Below are 23,898 nucleotides of genomic sequence, written 5' to 3' on the forward strand. Positions count from 1 at the left end.
CACGGCCTCAGAAGGAGCCAGCCCTGCCGACACCCTGACCTCGGACTTCCAGCCTCCGGAGCTGGGAGCAAATACATTTCTGTTGTTTAAGCCACTCAGTCTCAGGTCCTGTGTTTTGGCAGCTCTGGGAGATTCATGCCCGAAAGTCAGCTGTACAGGTGCCACGAGCCTCCGTGACCTGGACAGCAAGGCTCGGGTGGGCTCCCCTGGCGGAGACACTTCGCGGGCGCTGGCGCACAGGCTGCCGGCAGAACTAGCCAGGCGCCGTCCACGCGGCTGCGGGGAGAGGGGGACCGGCGCGCCCTCAGCCTGCGCGCCTGCGCCCGGCACCTTGTGCTGTGCAATTTTCGCCTGTGTCCCTTCACCGTAAGAGGCTGTAACTGTGCGCATGACAGCTTTACTGAGTTCTGTGAGTCCTTCCAGTGAATCACTGAGCCCGGGGGGCTTGGGGTGCCTTGTCTCTACCTCGTCTCCCTTTTCTGGGCGGCTCCACCAGGACTGTTCAGTCTCCTTTTGTGTCCTTCAGTGAAGTTCTGTAATTCTGTGTAGTTACTACTGGCTTGGCACATGTTCATTTTATTTGGTGTTGCTACTGATCGTGAGTGGGATTTTTCCATTGTATCTCCTAACCTGTTACTACTTGTAAAGCAAAACAACAGCTTTTTTTGGTTAGTAACCATCGTGTCTTCCCCTCATTGCTGAACTGTCTTATTTTTCTAACAGCTTGTTAGTCAATTTATTGCTTCATTTAGGTAGACAATCATATCCACTGCAAATTATGACAGTTTTCCCCCTTTCTTTCCAACGCTTAGACCTGTTCTGACTTTACTGCATGGGCTAGCACTGCTAGAAAATGTTGGCAGCATCTCAGTTGTCATTTCTGTCTCCCACATCCTTCTGGTGACTCCCTACTACGTACCAGACAGACCTCCACTTCCGGGCACTCGAGGCTCCCCGTGGCTTGCCCAGGACCTCACATCGGCCTGAACTCTTGCCCTTTCTTGCTCCAAGGGGCCCCCCTCCACACAGCTCCAGCTCTCCCTGCGCTGTGTCTGCTCTCGCGCTTCTTGTCTATCACAGGTACCCCTCCACTTCTTTGCTCCAGTGAGTGCCACGCCCACGTGTCTGCACGTGATGGACACGGTGGGCCAGAGAGCAGACCCAGACGGGCAGACTGACCACAGCGGGCCTCGTCGGAGCCGTCGGAGCAGTCTGCTGTGCCGTCACACTCCGGGTTGCCCTTGGTCACACACTGGCCGTTCCCGCAGGAAAAGGCGTTCCCGGGACAGCGACCTGAGGGTAGAGAAGGAGCAAATTCCCAACCTCACTCCATCTCTCCTGGCTGCAGGGAGAGTCCGCTCTCCACGTGGAAACTCCAGAGCATGGAAAACGTCTCTTCCCTGCTTCCTTTTCCCTGCGTGTTTCTGAAATAATTTTCTCAGAATGAGTACAGAGATACACCACGAGCCAGCCAGCCAGCCCCGGGACCAGAGCCAGGCCACAAAGTCCACGTGCTCCGTGTGTCCTTCTATGTGTCTAGCAGCCACGTTCTTAAAAAGTAAGAAACAGGTGAAATTCATTGTTTTAAGTTGTGGTAAAGCACACATAACGTCAAAGTTGCCATTTTAACCATTTTAAGTGTAGGGTTCACATTCGGAGCCAGACATTCTCTGTGGGGAGGGTGTTGTGGGCACTGTGGGGTGAGGGGCAGCATTGCCGGGGCCCCCCAGTCATGACGACCACAGACACCCCCAGACACAACCAAGTGTCCCCCTGGGGGCGGGGCCACCCCTAGCTGGGGACCACAGATGTGAAGCGACACGAGTGTGTCTCCACATGTGTCGTGAGCTGTCAGGATAATCACCAAGATACTGAAGGCAGTGACATTCAGGTGGGACCTATTCTTTTTTTCTTTGCCCAAACTGTTTTTCTTTTTGTCTTTTCTTTTAATAACAACCTTCCACCGCTTGAACAACAACAACAACAACAACAACAACAACGCCTTCTCGTGATCGTGCTTGGCCACGTACGGCTCAGACTGCCTCATCCCAAAATCCTCTGCTCGCACGGGACTACGCAGCCGTCTCCGCGGCAGCGGCTGGCGCACAAACCAGCACCGACTGCGCTGCAGGGCTTTGCTCTGTGCGCCTGAAGGAAGCCTCAGGAAGCCCGGTGGGGTGACTGCAGGCGGAGAACGTCCGGCCGAGGGCGGCAGGGAGCTCCCGGGAGCTCGAAAACATACCTGATTTTAAGTCTCTTTCCATCGGTGGCCCCTTGTGGCTTCCTGCAGCAAAACAGGGACGAGATGCAAGCTCACTCAGTGAGGGTGACGGCCGTTGAAACATCGTCCTGCAAAACGGGGAGCTGTCCTGTCCACCCGGAAGCCACTGAAATTCCGACTTAAATTGGTGAAGGTGACATCAGATGAAACCTGCTCCTCAGAGCTGGCGCGCAACAGCGTGTCCCGCGCCGCAGGCAGTTCCACCGCCCGGGGGAGGCCGCAGACTCGCCAAGTGTGCCAGGGGTGGCGGTGAGGGGGCCGTAAATGTCCCACAAGGCAACAATTTTTACTTAAATTTGGGGGGAGAGTTAATTAAGTTTTTATTTACTTATTTTAATGGAGGCACTGGGGCCTGAACCCAGGGCATGCCAAGCCCGCGCTCCCCCACTGAGCCATACTCCCCTAAGGCAGCACTGTTTTAATCTGAACAATCTGAACTCACGTCTGGCCCTCGAGTCACAGGGCACCACAACCCTAGGATCGCAGAGCATCAGGTCTACTGTCATGCCTACACCCGGGGCCGGCGAACCGTGGCTGGGCGCCAGATCTGGCCGCCACGTGTTTGCGTAATAAAGCTTTATTGATACACAGCCGTGCCCATTTGCTTCTATAGTGTCTTTGCTGCCTTTTTTTTTTTTTTTTTTTTTTTTTTGGCTACAATAGCAGAATTGAGCCATCTCCACACAGACCCAAAGGATGGAAAAGACAAAAGTAGTCACATGCCAGCATTTAGAGGCTGCCAGTGCCTGGTCTATACCATTGAGGGTAACACGATGTGCATGTGCCTGTGTTACCAGAGGGGTGATTACTGAAAACCTGAAGTTTAAGGCAACTTCCAGCCAGCTCCCTGCCCCCCTCACATCCCCTCCTGACGTCTCCCCGTCTCTGTGCCCACTTGCCTGTGAGCTGGGCGGACACGATGGTGCCGTAGGCGGCCAGGGGGATGCCGCGTCCCTGCAGCCCGGCCCGGAGCCCCTGCTGTAACAGCTCCTCCTCCAGCCCCAGGCTCAGCGTCCGGAGGGCTTGCTGCAGAAAGTGCAGCCGGAAGTGCACGAGGACGCTGGAGTTCCCGTCCCTGCAGGGAGGACAGCGGCCCTTGGGGCAGGAGGGCTCCCCTCTGCTGGAGTCCTCTGGACTCTCTCGGGGGTCCACCAAGGTCCATCATCCCAAAGGAGGCCCCAACTCACCTGTAACTCAGCACCGTGCAGCCCACGCAGCTGGCCTGCAGCTCTGTCTTCCGAAAGCTGCTTACAAACTACAAGGGAAACAAGAGCAGCAGATGAGAGAAGGGAGCAGGGCGCCGTCCCCATGGAGACCCGTGTGTGCCGGGGGAGCCGTACAGGGTGGCAATGCACCTGCTCTCAAATGCCCCACGTGCAGCCAGTTCAGAGCTGAGTGAGTGATGGGCAAGGGCATCTCGAGACCACGCCTGCGAGGATGCTGCTCCATATGCAGGTGACGGGTAAACACACGTGGTCCCTGTGCACACGGGAGCGGCGCTCGGCCGTGACCAGGAGAGCAGCCCTGACACCCGCTCCCACGGGGCTGGACCCTGAGAGCACGACGCTCAGGGAGAGAAGCAGACACAGGAGGACGCACAGCGTGTGAGTCCACGGATGTGAGGCGTCCGGAACAGGCCAGTCCCCAGACACGGGGAGGGGGCTCCTGGCTGCCAGGGGCTGGGGGGGAGGTACGTGACTACTAATGGGCACAGGTACTTCTGGAACTAGTGGTGATGGTTACACCACTCTGTGAATGTACTAAAACCCACTGAATTGTTCAATTTAAAAATGGACACTGCAGAGGGGAGTGTAGCTCAGTGGCAGAGCTCATGTTTAGCCTGCACAAGGTCCTCGGTTCAGTCCCTCGTACTTCCATTTAAAAAAATACGTAAACGAAATTGCCTTCCCCCCAAAAATAGTTTTTTTTTTAAATGGCTAATTTTATGTTATGTGAGTTTTACACTGAAAAAAAAAAAAGCCCTGTGGCTGAGTCTGCTTGGCACAGGCAGGTTCTGTTAGGAACGCCCCTGTCCTTCGTGTGCTGTGCGGGTGACCGCCATCCGCGTCTCCCAGGATTGTCTGGTTTTAGCCCCGAAGGGCTGCATCCCTGCCCCCGGCACCTCACGGGACCTACACGTAGGTGACCGGTAACCCCGTTTATCTGCTCTCCCAGTGTAATTACTGGCAGCGTCCTTGTCCCGTCCAGGTGTCCTGGCTTAGGGGCTAAGTCTCACAGTCACCATCCCCACTCCCTAAACACACGTGATGCACAGTTAATTCTTCCTCCTAAGACATCCTTAATCCAATCTGCTTCTCCGAACGGCTCCCTCCGAGTCCACGTCCCCACTGCCTACACCTAGACCTGGGCTGTCCTGTAGAACATTCTAGACATTTCTGGAATGTTCCACAACCACCTAACCCCACCGGGCAGCCGCCGGCCACATGGGGCTCCTGAGCTTTTGAAATGTGGCTGGTGCCACGGAGGAACAGCTTTTATTCTGTTTTAATTAGTTCACGCTTACACTTCAAAACAGACACTGGATTCGGTTACTGGAAAACTCGTGAGTGTCTCTGGAGCATCCTGGGTCTGTAAATGTTACGGAATCTGACTATGGGTGGGGAGCTCCCGATGGAGCAGCGTCTGCACTGAGACGTGAGGGTAAAGCACACACCAGGCTTCAAAGACAACCCCTGGGAGACAATGCAAAGTAGCTCACTGACACCTGCTTTATTTGTGTTGATGGCAGGTTGAAATGATAACACTTTGGATATTGTGTGTTCCATAACATATATTATTAAAAATCATCTTACCTGTTTCTTTTTACCTTTTTTTTTCAACAAAACTGTGGCTACCTGAAAATGTTACATTACGCGTGGTATTGTGTTACGTTTCTGTTGGGCAATACTGCTGAGGATGCAGGACTGAGGTTAGCAAACTAGGCCCCACGGGCTGACCTTGAACCATCGCCTGTCTTTGTAAAGATCACGAACGAGAATGGTTTTTATGCTTTGAAATGAATGGAAAAAATCAAAAGAAAAATATCTCAGGGTGCATCAAAATGACATGAAATGTGAATATCGGTGTCCACAAATAAAGCTTTATTGGCACGTGGCCACGCCCACTCATTCGGGTCACCTGTGGAGGCTTTTAGGCTCCAAAACAGGGCTAATCAGTGGAGACAGACTCTCTGGCCCCTAAAAGCCAAAACTTTGACCCTCTGGCCTTATAGGAAGATGTGTCGACTTCTGGTCCCAGTGATGGAGACTCCTAACTGTCCCCTCGCTTCTCTCCCATCTTACCACACACTGAAAATGAATTCACACCTAGTCACCTTTCTACTTCTCTTAGGATAAAATTTAAAGCATTTTTTAAAAATTGAGGTATAATTCACCTACCATTAAAAACTCACCTTTTAGATGCTCAATTTTGCTGATTATCAGAGAAATGCAAATCAAAACTACAATGAGGTACCACCTCACACAAGTCAGAATGGCCATCATTTAAAAGTCCACAAATAATCAATGCTGGAGAGGGTGTGGAGAAAAGGGAGCCCTCCTACACTGCTGGTGGGAATGCAAATTGGTGCAGCCGCTATGCAGAACAGTATGGAGATTCCTTTAAAAACTAAAAACAGAGCCACCATATGATCCAGCAGTCCCACTCCTGGGTATGTATCTGGAGAGAACTAATTCGAAAAGACACCTGCACCCCAGTGTTCACAGCAGCACTATTGACAACAGCCAAGACCTGGAAGCAACCTAAATGTCCATCGACAGATGACTGCATAGAAAAGCTGCGGTGTATTTATACAATGGAATGTTACTCAGCCATAAAAAATGAAATAATGCCATCTGCAGCAACATGGATGGACCTAGAGATCATCATACTAAGTGAAGTAAGTCAGAAAGAGAAAGACAAATACCGTAAGATATCTACATGTGGAATCTAAAAAAAAATCAGGCAAATGAACTTACTTACAAAATGGAAACAGACTCACAGACATAGAAAACAAGCTTACAGACTAGCACAGCATTGTACATTGACTATAATTCAACTGAAAAACAAATTTACGGTTATGGGGGACAAGGGTCGGGGAGGGATAAATTAGGAGTTTGGGATTAGCAGATACACACTACTATATATAAAATAAACAAGTTCCTACTGTATAGCACAGGGACCTATATTGAATATCTTGTAATAAACCATAGTGGAAAAGAATATGAAAAATACATACATATACACATGTGTATAAAACTGAATCACTTTGCTATACACCAGTAACACATTATAAATCAACTACACTTCAACTGAAAAAAAAATAAAAATAATTTTTTAAAAAACACGTTTTAGAAGTGTACACTTAAATGGGTTTTAGTATATTCACAAGAGTTGTACAAACTCATCACAATCAATTTTAAAGTAGTCCGTTACCCTAAAAGCAGCCCCGTCCCTGTCAGCAGTCACCCTTGCCCCCCCAGCACCTGACGACCAGGAACCCCCTCCCTGTGTCTGGGGACTGGCCTGTTCTGGACGTTTCACATCCATGGACTCACACACTGTGTGTCCTTCTGTGTCTGCTTCTCTCCCTGAGCGTCGTGCTCTCAGGGTCCGTCCACGTGGGAGCGAGTGTCAGGGCTGCTCTCCTGGTCACGGCTGAGTGATGCTCCCATGTGTGGAGGGACGCGTGGTGTGTATCCATCATCTGCTGATGTACCCTTGGGTTGTTTTCACTTTGGGGCTGTTAAGAATCATGCTGTGAACGTTTGTGTGCAAGTTCCTGTGTGGACACATGTTTTTGTTTCTCTTGGGCTGACCCCCAGGGGCGGGACTGCTGGGTCACAGGGTAACTCCATTCTTAACCTTTTGAGGAACCGCCAGACCGCTTTCCACAGCGGCTGCACCATTTCATGCTCCCACCAGCCATGCAAGAAAGTTCCGATTCCCCCACTGAGATGCAGTTGACCACCGCCCAGGGTGGCCTACAGATCCGGCAGGAGGCGGTTCCCACCGGCTGCTCCGCTCCCCTGCGTTCTGGAACGCAGCAGCCCCGCCACGCGAGGCAGGCCCCGGTGGTCCCACGCGCCCCTCCGTGCCTCCCAGCCCACCCACCCCACCCCCCTGCTCTGCGCGCGGCTCGGCCAGAGCCTGCGGCGCCGCCCTGCGCCGGCCCCGGGGACGCTCACCAGCGTTTCCAGGGCGGGCGTCAGCGTGCGGTAGTAGTCCGAGGTCGCCTGCTGCAAGCTGGGTGCAAACCGGATGCCCTGCAGCTCGGCCGTGTGCTCCACGTGGGCGCCCTGTGCAGAGAGCGAGGCTGCGGACGAGACCAGGGCCCCGTGAGAGCGCCCCCTGCGGGGCAGGGCCCCGGAGGCGCCTCCACCCGGGCCGGGTCACCCTGGCAGGCGGGCGTGGGCTGACTCCTGGGGGCTGAGTACTTGTCACCTCTCGCACGCCACCCGCTAAAGACCCCCAGGTTTCCTTGAGGACAAGCTCCTGCCTGTCCCTGTCCCGCCACACGTGCCTGGCCCAGAGCCTGAGGCTGACTTCAGCCAAAATTGGATGAAATGGTCTCAGAAGACTTTCCCTCGACTTTGAAACAATTCCCACCTCCTCCCTGGGAAGTAGGCCCCAAAATGCCCCACGGGCACGGCCAGGGGTGCCAGGACCCCGAGGGCCCCGGCCCACCACGCCACCCTCCGAAAAAAGTTTCCAGTGGTGGGAAGCGCTGTGTCAAAGCCGACAGCAGCAAAGAATCGCTGGCATGAAGGCTTTCAAGGCGAAGAGCACAGCCCACGGAGGCGGGTTCTGACAGTTGGAAGCACGTGACACTGGCAAAAGGGCACGCCAGGCGCACGATGGTCGGCGCGGGGGGCGGGGCCAGCTCAGGGGTGGAGCCCGTGCTTAGCGCGCACGAGGCCGGAGGTTCGATCCTCAGTCCCTCCATTTAGAAAAAAACAAGTAAATAAACCTAATCACCTACCCCTCCAAGAAAAAAATAAAATCAAAAAAAAAATAAAATGGAAAATTTAAAAATGATCAGCATTGCAAAATTTAAAAAATAAAGTAGCAGGAACAAAAAAGAAACAAAGTACAAAAAATAAATACACAAAAGCAGCGACCACACAGGCCGTGAGAGCCAGGCCCCCCCCCCAGCTCTAGCCACGTGAATGTTTCTCTAGACCGACACTGAGGTATCTGTTTACTCAGCAGATAGAACAGCCCAAAGCAACTCTAAAAATGGTTGTTCTTCTCATTCAGGGAACTAAATCCCGCTGTGCAGACCCAAGTGCCCACGCTCCGCGCCCCCAGTAATCCTCCCGCCTTCCCTCAGAAATAACCCGGGCCCCCGGGAAGCCGGAGAAACGGCCCAGCCCGAGCCCGTGTGCTTCTCCCCTCCCCCAGGGCCAGCACGTCCCAAGCGACATTGTGACCTGTCTGTGCAGGGACAAATCTGAGTCCTAATTTTAAAACTGGTTTTACATTTTCGTGCTTCTTAAAGCCTTCCTTGACCTCAGAGGTCCTGCTGGAGCAGAGAGTGTATCTACCTGTTGTTCCCAAAATGTACCTGTGCGTCTAGAGTGGAGGTATGGCACCGTCCCCTGCCTCTCCCTAGTGTGGGGACGGACGGACGGACACACACACACACACGCACACGCACGCACGCCCGCCCGCCAGACTTTCCTGCACTTCACCCCACAGCCACTAGGGGGCCTCCGGCAGCCGTGCCAGGCTGCGAGCTCATCCAGACACTCATATATATATATATATATATATATATTCAGTATTCGGGGGACCCACATTGCATTGCCAACTTATTATCTTGCCACATGAAAGCACGCCACCCCCCAAAATGCCAGTTGCCATCATCATTTCATGAACAGAAGGTGACTGTAACACCCCACCCAGAACTAGGGAGCCCATCGTCTCAGAAGGAGCCTGCGGGGGGAGGGGTGGGAAGGACCGAAATGGGAGTCTGGGGCTTTAGATACACACTGTTACATGTAAAATAGACCAACAGCAGGGTCCTAACGCGCAGCCCTGGGAGCTGTGTTCAGTACCTGGTAATGGCCTATAGGAAAAGGAACATTTGTATACCTGAATCGCCATGCTGTACGTCAGAAACTAACACAACATTGTAAATCCACTCCCCTTCAATTAAAAAGAAAAAGAGGAAGGAGCCTGGTCCCTGAGCAGGGCTGCCTGGCAGAACGTCCCATGGTGATAGAACGCTCTAGATCTTAACCGTTCCCCGCAGGAGCCACGAGCCACCTGAGATGAGGCTGGTGCGGACGGAGGAACCGAGTTTTAACTGTCATTCAACTTGAAATGATTGAGTCTAGAGAGCACTGGGGCTCGGGGCTACCACACTGACAGCCCCGGCTGGGGGCAGTCGGGGGACTCTGCACAGCTGGCAGGGGTCTGTGGGTCCTTCTACCAGAATATAACAGGCACTTCCTCGGGGGGAGGGTATAGCTCAGTGGTAGAGCGCGTGCTTGGTATGCACAAGGCCCTGGGTTCAATCCCTGGTACTTCTATTAAAGAAGAAAAACACATTTTTTTTAAAGAACTTCCTTTGTTTTTCTAATGGCAGCTCCACATGGTTCACGATGGGTCATCATTTTGCACATTTCACTGTGAACAATATGAACACACACTGGGAGCAAATATGAAATGGGAGCCCTTGTCAACTGGGACGGAGGACATCAACGACTGTTCACTTTTTATACTTTCAGAGATTTTTCAGATTTCTCAAGAGTTTCTTAAAAAGTTCACTTCCCTATTGATCTCCATTTCACCGTGGCCATGTGTCTTCCCTGAAGAACCCCGTCAGTGGGAAATCTGAAACACGCAGGCACGGCCTCCAGGCCCAGGCATCCCCACCCAGCCCAGAACTGAGTGCAGCCACGCCCAGCACCCAGCCTGCTGGCCTTCCTCTTGGGTGGCCTCCTGTGGCCTGCATGCTCAGCCCTTTGGCTCTGGGACACTGCTGAGCTCCTCCTGGGCATCTCTGTGCCACTCCCCTGGTATGTGGACCCGTGCAAGCCCATGGCCACTCACCCACAAGGACTCCCAGGGTGACGACTGACGATGCTGGTGGCCACCACAGACACGAGGACCACCCGGCAGCACGGGGTATCCGCAGCCAGGACATCCTTGGAGGCCCCGGGCACCAGTTCTAAGTCCCCGGTGGCAGGTTCCATGGGTCCCAGATGTGACAGCAACCTGGACGCCAGCGCAAAAGAGACAGAGAAACAAGGTCAGGGCGGGGGGAGGCATTTCTCTTTCCCTGAGCAAGGGTTTTACTTGTGCTGACATGACCGCCGTCCACAGCACCTTAGATGTCAGGGGCTCCACGCAAAACAGTCATAAAAACCAGAATATTAACTATTATATATAGAAGTAGATTAAAAAAAAAAAACAAACTTCTGTAGAGCACAGGTACCTATATTCAGTATCTTGTAGTAACCTGTAATGAAAAAGAACATGAAAACGAATACAGGTATGTATACGTATGACTGAGACATTGTGCTGCGCACCAGACACACGTTGTAACTGACACGTTGTAACTGACTATACTTCAATTTAAAAAAAGAACGGATTTGAGGATTTGACGTGAGTGCTGCCTAGGCTGCCATGTGCCGTGGGTCCCTCGCTGGGAAGACTGTGGATGAGTTTCTTGCAGTTGCTGTAACAGGTCACCACAAAACCCGTGGCTTACAGGAATCCACACTTATTACCGTACAGTTCTGGAGCTCAGAGTGCTGTGTATAATAGGGCGCCATGTTCCCTCCACAGGCAGCCGTCTGCAAGCCAGGAAGAGAACCCTCACCAGAAGCCGACACTGCCGACACCCTGATCTGGGACTGCCAGCCTCGGGAAGTGTGAGAAAATCAGTGTGTGACGTTCCAGCCCGTCGGTCATGTTTGTCATGGCAGCTTGAGGGGACTGGGACCACACACCCTGCAGCCAGACCCCGTGTCCTGGTCTGGGACACGTGTCACAGCTGATAAGCCAGCACTGACCCACTGCTGCTAACCAAAGTCCACAGTGTATTCAGATTTTCTGTTTCCCCCAGTGTGCTTTTCTGCACCAGGATCTCCTCGAGGACCCCATGTGACACTCAGTTGTCACATCTCCTTGTGACCCTTCTAGGCTGTGACTGTTTCTCAGACTTCGTGCTGCCCCAGGCAGTCTTGAGACTTCGTGGAATGTCTCTCTCCAGAGGTTTGTCTGGTGTTTTTCTCATGGTTACACTGGAGCGACGTAGGGGGTATCTGGTGGAATCCCCACCACCACCAGGCCCCACTGTCCACCCCTCCATCACCAATGGAGTCGCCAGCAGCCTCCTCTTACACTGCGTGGCCTCCACCCTTGGTCTGGGTGTAGGGCCCCTCCTCTGGGAAGCTCTCCTGACTTCTTGCACCCGTTACTGACCCTCCTCTGTCACATTCCTGGAGCGTCCTCTCTGCGACCAGCTCTCCTCTGGGATCCCACATCCGTTCACCCCCCCAGAGGATCCTCAGCACAGAACACCCACAAGACGCCCAGATGTGTGTGGAAGGAATGAAGCCTGTGGACTAGTCACCAGCACTGGGCTGGATTTCCCACGTAGTTGGTTGATAGAACACAGTCAGACCATTCTCTAAATTCACTGTGGTCAGCGACCTCTCCCTACGCTTTCTAAAAGGTTCACCGTTTTTCAGCAGACTCACCTGTGACTACAAATAAAGTTAGCAACACAGAATCACAACAAGGGTAAAGACGATCCTGGTCCTAGTGTGCACTGACCTCATTTTAAAGGTAAATGTCTAGTCTGGGGTCAGCTGGCCCCACGCCTTGATTTTATAAATAAACTTTTATTGTAACACAGATATGCTCATCCGATGACATCAGTGGTTCTCAACTGGGAGCAATTTTGCCCCCTATGGTGATGTGTGGTGATGCCTGGAGACATTCTGGGTTGTCATGACTGGGGGACGCTCTGGCATGGAGTGGGTGGGGCCAGGGAGGCTGCTCACACCCCACAGTGCCCAGGACACCCCCACAGAGGACACTGCAGCCCAAGACATCAGCGGTGCCGAGTCTGAGAGGCCCCAGGGCACGTACTATCTCTGGCTGCCTTTGCGATGCAGCGGTGGGGTTGGGCAGTCAAGACAGAGACCGAGTTGGCCTGCAAAGCTGAGCATAGTTACTCTCTGGCCCTTTAGAAACATTTGCCCATCTTTGCACAAGGCCATTCCCAGCTGGTAAGTTACCACGAACACTTTGATGAGAAGCAGGATTTACAAATATGAATGCCAGTGTCTGACCAGACATCAAAATGCAGCTGCTGGCAAAGTGGCCTCTCCTTCTGCTGTTGGCTCACTCTCTTTGGCACAGTGGACTCAGCCCAGGGAGGCCCACAGAACACTGCAGCGCGGTAAGGTGGGCACAACCCGAGAGATGGAACCAGACAGGATCCAAGATGGCGGCCACAGCCTGCCTCCACGGTCACCCCTCTCCCCGCCTCCCCCATGTGTGAGCGAGCCTGCAGCTCGCTCCTGATGGAGAGCTTAGGGCAAGGTGATTACCCGTGCAGGGCTACATTACATCAGATAAGAAGGCCCATCTTGTTGGGAGCCCTCTTCCACTGGCGCGGACCAACGGTCCTGTTGGGGAGCTCCACACAGAGAGCTGAGGCTGACCTCTGACCGACAGCCAGCAAGATGCTGAGGCCCTCAGTCCTGCAAGCCGCAAGGAACTGAATTCTCCCCACAACCTTGTGGGCTGGGAAGTGGATCCTTCTCCAGCTGGGAGACTCCAGATGAGATGGCAGACTTGGGTGACACCTTGACTGTCGTCTTGTCGGAGAACCTGCAGACCCAGCAAAGCTGTGCCCAGGCTCCTGACCCACAGACACTGAGAGGTCACAGGTGCGCTTTGATTAAGCCACCAAGCATGTGCTGATAATGTTTTGCAGCTTAGAAAGTGAACAGAACACCACTTCATCCATCAAATGCTATTTAAACATCAACTGTTGGCTCCATTTTTATAAGTCTGCAAAATGTGAGCATTAGGCTGATTCTCTATTATAACAGTTAATGCCACTTTTTAAAAATCTCTTATTAGGAGGGATTCAGGGTAAGAAGATCCATGTGACTTAACTTCTTTGGCCTCTAGTGTCTTCCTCTGTCAAATGGGTAGAATGCAATGCCTGCCATCCAGTTGATTTTTGCCTCCCCTCCAGAGTCCAGGACCTCAGCTCCAAGAGAGCAGAGCTGAGAGGTGGTGACAGGCTGAACTCTGACACTTTTGCCTCTGAAATGTCTCCATGTCAAGAGCCAACAAATCCACTTAAGGCAGTTGGTTTCTGCCACTTGCAACCACAAGAGGCTTGAATGTGTTAAGCTGTACCCAGCGCCCCGACCAGGTAATTCCCTCACATTCATGGGACCTGAACAGACCTTCGTTCCAAAGCCAGCATGTCTGCAGCCTGCAGAGAAGCTTTTTCTCCGGAGGGGGATGAATCACCTTCGGTCTATGCAGAGGTGGATCTCATTACCTCCCCTCCGCCTCTGCTTCCCCAGGATGCTGCCTCCACCATGTGGGTGGAGAACGATTCACACCTGGCCTCTGACATGCTCTTCCCCACTAGAACACCTCAGAGAAAGAAGTCGGGGAGCCATCCCATTCTATTCCCCTGACAGGGGTCCATGAAGGTGCCCACTTGGTAAAGTGCTTCTCTGGAGGGAGTGGAGCTGTTTTTTGAGGTTGGGACAGATGAGCAGCTGGTTTGGATATCAGATAAAGGACAGGAAACTTCAATTTCAGGTGAACAAGACAAACAACCCCGTGATGGTTGATTTTGTGTCCATGGGGCTGGTCATGGTGGTAGAAACATTATTCTAGACGTTGCTGTGGAAATGTAATTAACATTTAAATTAGTTGATGTTGAGTAAAGCGAATAAGCCTCTGTAGTGTGGGTGGGCCACATCTAATCAGTTGAATACCTTAAGACAAAAGACCACAGTCCCTCCAAAGAAGAGAGAATTCTGCCTCCAGATGGCCTCTGGACTGGAGTGGCAACATCAACTTTTCCCTGGGTCTCCAGCCTGAGCTGCAGGTTTCAGATTTGTCAGCTCCCACAATTGTGAGTCAATTCCTTAAAATCTCTGTCTCTGTCTAACTGTCTGTCTGTCTCTCTCCATTCTATTGGTTCTATTTCTCTGGAGAAATCTGACTCCTACAGTCCCTAATATGTCTTGTGCAAAATTTGGGACATAATTGTACGAAAAAAAAAAGATATTTGTTATTTGTCTGAAATTCAAATTTATCTGAGCATGCTATATGTTTATTGTTAAATCTGGAACCCCATGCTAGGGCCCAGCCAGAATGCCTCATCCTTTCAAGGTAGTATGTCCCTGCTGGGAAAAGCCACCCTGCACCTCACAGCCACCAACCAGAGCCGGTGAGAAAGGAGAGCTGTGCTGGGGTGGTGGGGAGTGAGGCCGCACAACACTCACCCCTTTATTCTTACACTTGAGCTGAATTGCCTTCTGAGGAGCCAGAAAACCGCTAAGAATCACTTGATGAAATGTTTTAAGGACAAAGACACCAAGATTCACTTCTGTGATTAGGGCTGGAAACTCAAATTTAGTGTATGAGCTCACTGACGTTCCCCCTCCTACAAACACACACACTAAGTTCATTCAACCCCAGATGCCCCTGCCACCCCCGACCCTGCAGGTTTTCTAAGGATTCCTGTGTTCTCTAAATTGTCTTGTCATCACCATCATTCGAGCACAGAAGGGGCCCTACTGCTATTTAGCATCAAATATAGAAGCACTATTCATTCAGTTTCTATCAACCTGATATTTATGACGGGCCAGGCCTGGCTGCTCTGTGCTGGGTACCCAGCCCTGAATGAGACAGATGTGATTCTCAGCTCATAGAGCATAAATCTTAGTGACAGAGACCCAGGTAAATTAAAATTGTAGCTACAATAAAGGCTGGAAATAGAGATACAGACATGGGGCTTTGAGTCTCTGTGAAAAGGAAGCTTTGAGCTAGACTAGGGGCCAGGGGGGCTCCCTGACAGAGGGGCGAGTTGTCTGAGTTCTGAAGGATAAACAGGAATCCACTAAGTGGCCAGTGGAAGCAACAGATGTCCACACAGTAAGAACAAATTATGTAAAAGCTCTGCGGCAGGAGAGAGTAAGTAAAGGCCATCACAGAGGAAGTATGTCAGTCAGCTACTGCTGCGTAACAAATCACCACAGGTGCCATTGCTTAAAACAACAGACATTCATTATTTCGCAGTTTCTGTGGGTCAAGATTCTGACATGTTTTAGTGGGGTCCTCTGCTCAGAGTCTCACTTGGTTGTGAGCAAGGTGTTAGCAGGGCTGCATTCTCACCCAGAGTCTCAACTGGAGAGGGATCCACTTCCAAGCTCCCTGTTGCTGGTGGAATTTTCTTACTTGTGGTTGTAGCGCTGAGGTCCCATTTCCTCGTTGGCTGTCGGCCAGTGGCTGCTCTCAGCACTGGAGAGCTGTTTAGTTTCAAGCAAATTTAGAAAGCATTTACAACTCCCATCTTGACTCTCTTTCTCGATATCCTGCCAACACCTACAGTGACCAACTGTCTCAGTTTTCATGGGGCTTTCTCTGTTTTAGCCACAAAAATCCCACATCTCAGGAAACTCCTCAATTCCTGGCAAACAGGGACAGTTGTCACCCCATAGGCAACATCTAAACATAATCTGTCCAAAATGAAATGAATTTTCTTTCTCCAAAACTTCTCTCATTCACACAGTTGCCCAACCCTGAGTTCTCACATGCACTTGACCCTCCCCAACTTTAACCAACAGCTGATAGAAAATATTCAGGAAAAAAATCCCAGAGAGTTCCCCAAAGCAAAACTTGAAATTTCCACATGCCAGCCAACTACTCACAGAGCACTTACGCCATGGTACACTGACATTAAGTCATCCAGAGATGATCTGAAGTGTATGGGAGGATGTGTGTAGATTATATGCAAATACTAAGTCACTTTATATAAGGGACTTGAGCATCTGTGGGGTTTGGTATCTGTTGGGGGTTCTAGAACCAATTCCCCTGGGATACTGAGGGACGACTGTACTTCCTCCCATCAAGCCTCATCACCAAGTCCTGCAGATTCTATATCCTGAATTTCTCTACAACAGAGGTCACTAAACTTTTCCTGCAAAGGCCCACAGAATAAATCTTTTCATCTTTGTAGTCCCACAGTGTACATTGTAAGTATTCAACCCTGCTATGACGTCATGAAAGCAGCTCTGGGCACATGTGAAAACTGGGTATTGCTGTGTTTCCATAAAATGTTCTTTACAAAAGCAGGCAATGGGCAGGAGTTATCCTGTGGGTATAGTGTGCTGACTCTTGGTCAGGATCCATCATTTGTTTTTATCCACACTTGCCTAGCACAAGTCGCCACCACCTCGAATCTGAATTATTGCAACAACTTAGACCCTCCACTCCATTATCCACACAAGAGTCACAGTGAACTTTCACCAGGAAAACCCAGTGACTCCTCTACTTGTAAGCAGTCAAATCCAATGGGTGAAGTGTAGAAAAACAAAGTAAAACAAAACCTTTCAAGAGAGACACACACTCAGGCCAGCTTCTGCAGGATTCCCATGGATAACAGCATGCACAGGATGGGCTCACAATCTGAAATTACAAAACACACTAGGGGAAAAACCACCACCAGCAAGAGCAGCAGACACAGAAAGGCAGTACTAGGCACTGAAGATGTTCAGGAAAGGAACCACCCAAGGTTATAAAACAAGCACGCTTAAAATCCCTTCAGACATAAAATAATGGAAAATATGACAAATGGCATCATGAAAAAAATAGGTAAAACTTAAAAGCAGAAGTTCTAGCAGTGAAAACTATAGTCATTAGGATTAAGTTCTCAGTAGAGGGGATAAAAAACAGATACAGGTCAGTAAAGAATAAATGACTCCAAAGGTAGATCTGTTCCCCAGAATGCGAGAAGAGAAGTAAAGATGGAGACCCCGTGGCAGAGGGTAACAGCCACAGGGCCCAGAAAGAGTGGAAGGTGCCATCGTGGGCCTCACATGGGGCTCCAGAAGGAGAGACTAGACAAAGGAGAGAGGCGGTATTATCAGAGAGACTAACTGAGAATTTTCTATAGTTGTTGAAAGATATGCACCCTCAGATTTGAAAAGCACCATGACCTACAGAATAAAAACAAAGAAAAGACTATAGAAGTAACCGGAAAGAAAAGACGGATGATCTACAAAGGAAGGGTGAGGAAGAGTGAGAGCAGATTTCTCATCAGAAACAAGAGAAACCAAAAGTGAGGGAACAATGTCTTCAAATTGCTGAAAGGAAATACATTAATCAACAATTATACCCTTAAATCCACTTCGTCAAGGAAGAGAATGAAATATAGACGTTTCCAGGAAGAGACTGAGAAGCCTGACCACTAACAGACCTTCACTGAAAAAGCTAAGGATGTATCTGGGGAAGAATAAAACTGAATTCAGAGGAAAGATGTGAAAAACGAGAATCACCGTGAGACTAGAAACTGGTAGACAGTGTGGGAACATCTAAGAAGCACGAAGTACATAAAATAATAATAATGGCCAACTTGGGGCGTACAAAAACCAAGGCTGAACTAACACACAAGGTGGATGGGTTGATGACAGTCAAAAGATGTTAAGGTTCAGGGAAAAAATTCCAGAGTTTGTTAAGTGAAGTGTGCGTGATAACATTTTAAGTGTAACTTTAATAATAGAACTAAAATGGCTAACTTCCCAAAAGTAGAGTGAAAAAAAAATACAGAAGCAGGAAAAGGGGAGGAAGAAGAAAAAGAGAAAGAAAAATGTAAACGTACTGAAGTTACAAGGTAGAAGGCAGAATTCGTCAGTTAGACTTTTTTTAAGCCGTCACATGTTTTAAGTGGTCTCTTGTAAACAGCAAAAACACAATATGAGAGAGAGAAAAATTCTGAACTCATATGTACCAAACAGCGAAATCTGACACTGGACCAGTTTGTTTAATGGACCTACATATTCCTGGCATTAGAGAACAAACATACTTTCTCAGGCACACATGGAGTATTTACAAAAATTATCGATGTAGCCACAAAGCGAATCTCAACAAACCCCAGAAAGTCTACGTCAGACCACTTCTCTCGCCACCCTACTATAAAATCCAGTTGCTAGGAATAACAAGAAAATCATGAACGAAAATCTAAAATCACTTCCAGTGAATTAATAATTCCAAGAAGAATTTATAGCTAAATTAATAAAATATTTAGCACTGAGTGACAGTGAATGTGCTTCAGGTCAAAATGCTGGACGCAGCCAAAGCAGACCTTACGGCTGGAGGCCCGGTCAGCACCACCACCGTTACATCAAGTCGGCCGGCGGCCAGGTGCTGATTTCAGTGCCGCAGTCACTGGGGACTTGACCCTCTGTGGGAAGCAGCCTCTGCCCCGCCCAGCACAACGGCATTCCCTGCACGGAGGTCCCCTGCCGGGATCCTGGCATCCCCGGGAGAGGAGTCCACGTTTCGGCTTTTTCTGCCCCAAGTAAACCCCATCAGTGCACCAACGGCCCAGGAGAACTCATGGCCATCACGCCTGCTTTCTTGCCTCTCAGTCCTTCCTTAAGACGCATCTGAGAAGGCAAACCCATCAGGAAGGGGAAGGGGCGGGGACTCAAGGAGGCGGAGACATCTCTTCCTGGAGATGTGCGGTCGGAACTTTGGCCTTTGCCTCTGGTTCTCGGAAGAGATCTCTGAAAGGCGGAGGTCAGCCACGTGGGCAAAGAGTCAGTCCGCGAATCAGTCATGCCCAGGGAAAGCGCGCGCCCTGAAGCTTGGGGAGCTGCCCTGACTGGCAGTACCGCATGTGTGCTGTCCTTCGTCAACGCCAGGAGCGTAACGCGCGCGCCCTGACTGCACGGGGAGGGGACGTCAGAACTTCATGTTTGGTGATTCTCCTGGTTCTGTGGATTAGTTTGTGTCCCCTCCAAATGCATATATTGAAACCCTAACCCTGCCATGTCATGGTATGAGGAGGTGGGGGCCTTTGGGGTGATTAGGTCATGAGGATGGGGCTCCCAGGAATGGGATCAGTGCCCTTATAAAGAGACGCCAGGTGCAGAGGGTACAGCTCGGAGATCGAGCACGTGCTTAGCATGCACAAGGTTCAATCCCCAGGATCTCAATTAAAATAAATACATAAATATACAAGTAAATAAACACCTAATTACCCCCCCCCCAAATACTGAAAGAGAAATAATTTCAATAGATTTTTTAAAAGAGAGAGAGCCCCCAGACCCCAGAGAGCTCCTGGGGCCCGCCCAGCATGTGAGGACGCAGTGAGGACGCAGTGAGGAGGCAGCTGTCTGCAACCAGGAGGCGAAGCCCTCCTCCGACATGGGCCTGTCACTGCCTTGACCTTGGGTTTCCAGCTCCCAGAACTGTGACAAATAGATGTCTGCTGTCTATCAGCCGCCAGTCAGTCCCCCGAAGGGACTCAGACAGCTGGGCTCTGCCTGGGAGTCTGTCCCTTCGGCTGCTCTCAGCCCGTCACCTCAATTCCTCTCCCTGTTACGGCTCATCTTGTACCTGGGCGCTGACAGCTCCTCGTGGCTTCTGAGTCTTTCCAGCAAGCTGTCGGACGCCAGGGGCGTTAGCTCCCTGGGGCGGCCACCGCGCGGGCCCCTTAAACAACGGGCGTTGGCTGCCTCCCAGTTCTAGGCCCGAGGCCAGAGGTCAGGGGTCGGCCAGGCCGGGCCCCCCGGGGCCGTGAGGGGTCTGCCCCGGGCCCTCTCCTGGCTCCTGGGGGCCACTGGCCATCTTTGATGTCGTCCCATCTCTGCCCCGATCGCCACATCCCACTTTCCCTGTGAGCGTCTGGGTCCAAATGTGCCGTTTCAGTAAAGACACCCGTTGCACTGGTTTAGGGCCCACACGAATGAACCCATTTAAATTTTCTTTTTGGATTTTTCAATAATAAATATTTAATACACTCATAAGAAACAAGGTATTTTTTAGAACTAACAGATCCAAAATGCTACTGGAAAAATAAAAACCTTTCCAGGGAAAAGTAATTAGCATGTTTTAATATGAAAGCGCTGAATACACACTGAGGTCATAGGAACAGAATAAAAGCTCTAAAATGACCTCATTAAACTCAGTTACAGCCACAAAGATCCTGTTTCCAAATAGAGGCCTTCTGAGGTGCTGGGGGTCAGGACCCCAACAGACGAACTTGGTGGCCACGGTTCACACAGAACCTCCCTGAACTTGCAACTGGGGTCAGAAGCGAGGGCAGTCCTGCATGGAGACCGTGACCTCTGATCTTGCAGTCGGCCCTGCAGGAAAAGCGTTAAAGAGGGTTCACACCCACCAGGACGGCTACCATCAAAAAACAGAAAGTAGCAAATGTTGGCGAGGACGTGGGGAAATCAGAGCCCCTGTGCTCGGGCGCTGGGAGCGGAAAATGGCGCCCTGTGACTATGGGTACAGGAAACAGGAACGTTCGGTGCTGGTGCAATAACTTAACAAGAAGAAACAGTGACACCATGAAGGCGGCAAGCTCCCTGGTTGGGGAAGTGATTTATGAAGTACCACATGGATGCACCCAGTTTAGAGAAACTTCTAAACCCTCATCAGCTCCTCAAGGACAGACCTGGTTCTTCTGCACCTGCTGCTTCCTCTCATCTCCCTGCAAAGTCTTGGCAAACAGTGGGCGCAGGAAAGGCACTTCTTGTTTGAGTGGAAAGCTGACACTTACCAAAGCAGAAATGGGAGCGTGCTATCAGCTTTGCAAAAAGTTGATCCAAACCCTCCAAGTAGCAACGTCCCTGGGTTGCTTTACCTTCCTTCCAATGCTGAGGCACAAAAGCTGAAGGCTGCACTGACCGTCAGTGAATTGTCCGTCTTCTGTCATAAAGTCCGTTTGGAGCACAACTTTCCCCCAAACACCCATATTTGTACATTGAAATCAACTTCTGAGAAAGCTGTAAAGTCCACTTAGGGTTTAAAAAAAAAGTCAGCTCAAAGGAATTATTTGGTGTTGGGTAGAACAAAAAGCAAACCCCTCTTTCGACGTCTCGCTCCCTTTTCACTGAGATGTAGTGGAGACAGCCTGGCTCGGGCAGGCAGGTATCTTACTTCAGGGAGAGGAAAAGGGATGGAAAGTTCAAGAAGATCCTTCACACCCCTAATCTCCAACGAGACAATATCTTCTAGAGTTTGCTTTATTTTTCTTTTTTTCTGCAAAGATCGGGGGTGGAATACAAAGGCAGAGCAGAAGGAGGGAAGATAGCCGATTAAGAGAAATAGGAGAAAAGAGAAGGGGCGACTGCTGGCTCCGCGAAGCGACCTCGGGCAGAGGGAGTGCCCGGGACAGGATGAGGCATCACTGGTTTTTCTGAGAGCAGTGCAGGAGGATAGGTTACCGCCCGAGCTGCAGAGACACCTGAGAACACCCAGGCGGACCTGCACAATGACTGTGCAGCGGCGAAGCGGGGGAGAGCCGCCGGCGGGGCCGCTGCCGCTGCCGGGAATGCGCCGCAGAGGCTTCCAGAAGGATCCGTGCCAGCCCTGAGGTCTGAAGTGGGCACCCAGACAGAGGGACGGAAAAGGGAGGGATTGCAGAACGTGTGGCCCAAGCACGAGACCACAGAGCCGGGCTGTGAGGGGTCAGCGCTGAGGGCTCCAGCCGAGCCCGGGAACAGCTGCGGCAGCCGCCCCTCCGGCGTGACAGATGCCGCCGCCACCTCTCGCCGGACTCTCAGCCCAGCTAGGCAGTGACGGGGTGATACGGAGCGAGTCACCCCAGGTCACCGAGGACTCCAGTTTTAACCTGGAAATCGGGACACCTGGTCAACCTACCTCTCGTCTGTCTTGACATAACAGGGAAGGTCTGGAGTCATTTGGGGGTTTCCCCAGGAAGGGTTCAGCAAGGGGACCCCATAAACTGAGCCGTTACAGTGAATGAGGCAGGAGCGGTGTCTGTTTCCAGCCTCCCTATGTGCCACAGAGAATCTCGGTTTAGGGCCAATGCGTCCTCCTCAATGCCAGGGTCTCTCGCGCTTGCCAGGGTCTGCTTCCAGAGGGAGTGCACCTCAGGGGCAGAGCCCGGGGTGGGGAGCAGGCCAAGCGGGGCGGGGTGACGAGGCCCTGGCCTCAGGGGGGCACCAAAACCCTCCACCCGCAAGACCAATAGTATTTCATGCAACATCTTTTTAAAAAATCAAAATTAATGCAAAATAAAATCCATGACCAACCAAATACAGACATTTTACATCAAGACAGGACCCAACCCTGCACCTGCCTGAACCGTCTTCTCCTGACCTCGGCCCTCTCAGGTGCCATCTTCGCTGAAAAGGCCGACATTTTGCTTTCCGAGGGTCCCTCCACGCACACTTGGCACTTCCAGGATTGCACCGCACAGTTGCTTCTCTCGATCTCGAGGCGCTGGGCGCCCGCTTAAACTCCGCGCCCAAGGTGAGTGTCCCGCTGGCCTCACCTTGCTCTGGGCCCTGGAGGACAGTCACGATTGAATGGCACTGTTTGGCTTTCTCCCCAGTTATTCTGTTTTCCAGTTCCCCTCTCTTGTTTTCTGTTTGTGCACATCAGCGAGTAAGTTTTCCTTTTAAAAAAGTTTTTAGATTTAAAAAGTAGACCACGTAAAGAAGACTAAATAAATATTTTCACAGACTACCTGCAGACAGGTACCTGTGATTCCTCCCGTCTATGGTTTTTTTTCAAATTAAATTTTTTAAATTGAAGTATTGTTGATTTACGCTGTTGTTCATTTCAGGTGCACAGCAAAGTGATTCAGTTACACGTGTACATACATGCATACATACATATTCTCCTTCAGATTCTTTTCCATTATAGGTTATTACACGATATTGAATATAGTCCCTGTGCTCTGCAGTAGGTCCTTGTTGTTTAACCTATTTTATATTAGTGTGTGTCTGTTAATCCCAAACTCCTAATTTATCCCTCCCCCCTTCCCCTTTGGTAACCATAATTTGTTTTCTATGGCTGTGACAATCTGTGGTTTTAACAACATCCCCAGCATCCCCAGGCCAGACGCGTCTTCTGAATTCCCAACTCAAGGTCAGCTGGCTTCTGGAACCTTCTCCTGGGTGATGTAAGGTGACCCCCAATGACCTCCACCATCTCCTGGTGTTCACACCCCTGTGTAGACTCCTCCCCTTGAGTGTGGGTGGGATTTGCAATGCGTTTCTAAGCAGCAGGATGTGGCGGAGGTGATGGGATGTCACCATCGTGATTAAATTACATCATGAGAGACCCCGTCTTAGTAGACCGGGGCTAAAGACCCTCCTAGTGGGCTTGGTGAATAGGTGGGCATGTTGGAGAAGCCTGTGTGGGGAGGAGCTGCAGGCACTTCTAGGAGCTGAGGGTGCCCAGCAGCTGGGCCCTTGGCCATCTGCCAGCAACCTGCATGCATTTGAAAAGTGGATCCTTCCCCAGCCTGGCCTTCAGATGAGAACACAGCCCAGCCAGCACTCTGAGTGTAGCCTTGTGAGACCCTGAGCAGAGGACCTGGCTGAGCCATGGCCAGACTCCCCACCGACAGA

At 51.0% G+C, this 23,898-nt stretch overlaps 1 protein-coding gene across 1 annotated transcript in view; it reads right to left on the bottom strand.

Moving 5' to 3' along the window:
- The window catches only part of TMPRSS9 (transmembrane serine protease 9), a 47,391-nt gene that overhangs the window by 18,817 nt on the left and 4,676 nt on the right, over nt 1–23,898 (bottom strand). The window contains 7 exon segments of the mRNA XM_032466034.1: nt 1,180–1,293; nt 2,243–2,284; nt 3,181–3,356; nt 3,469–3,536; nt 7,468–7,595; nt 10,340–10,364; nt 10,366–10,504. Of these exon segments, the coding sequence (XP_032321925.1) occupies nt 1,180–1,293; nt 2,243–2,284; nt 3,181–3,356; nt 3,469–3,536; nt 7,468–7,595; nt 10,340–10,364; nt 10,366–10,482 (670 nt within the window). The 5' untranslated portion in view covers nt 10,483–10,504.

Source organism: Camelus ferus, chromosome 22, assembly GCF_009834535.1.
Source record: "Camelus ferus isolate YT-003-E chromosome 22, BCGSAC_Cfer_1.0, whole genome shotgun sequence".
Taxonomy (NCBI): Eukaryota; Metazoa; Chordata; class Mammalia; order Artiodactyla; family Camelidae; genus Camelus; species Camelus ferus.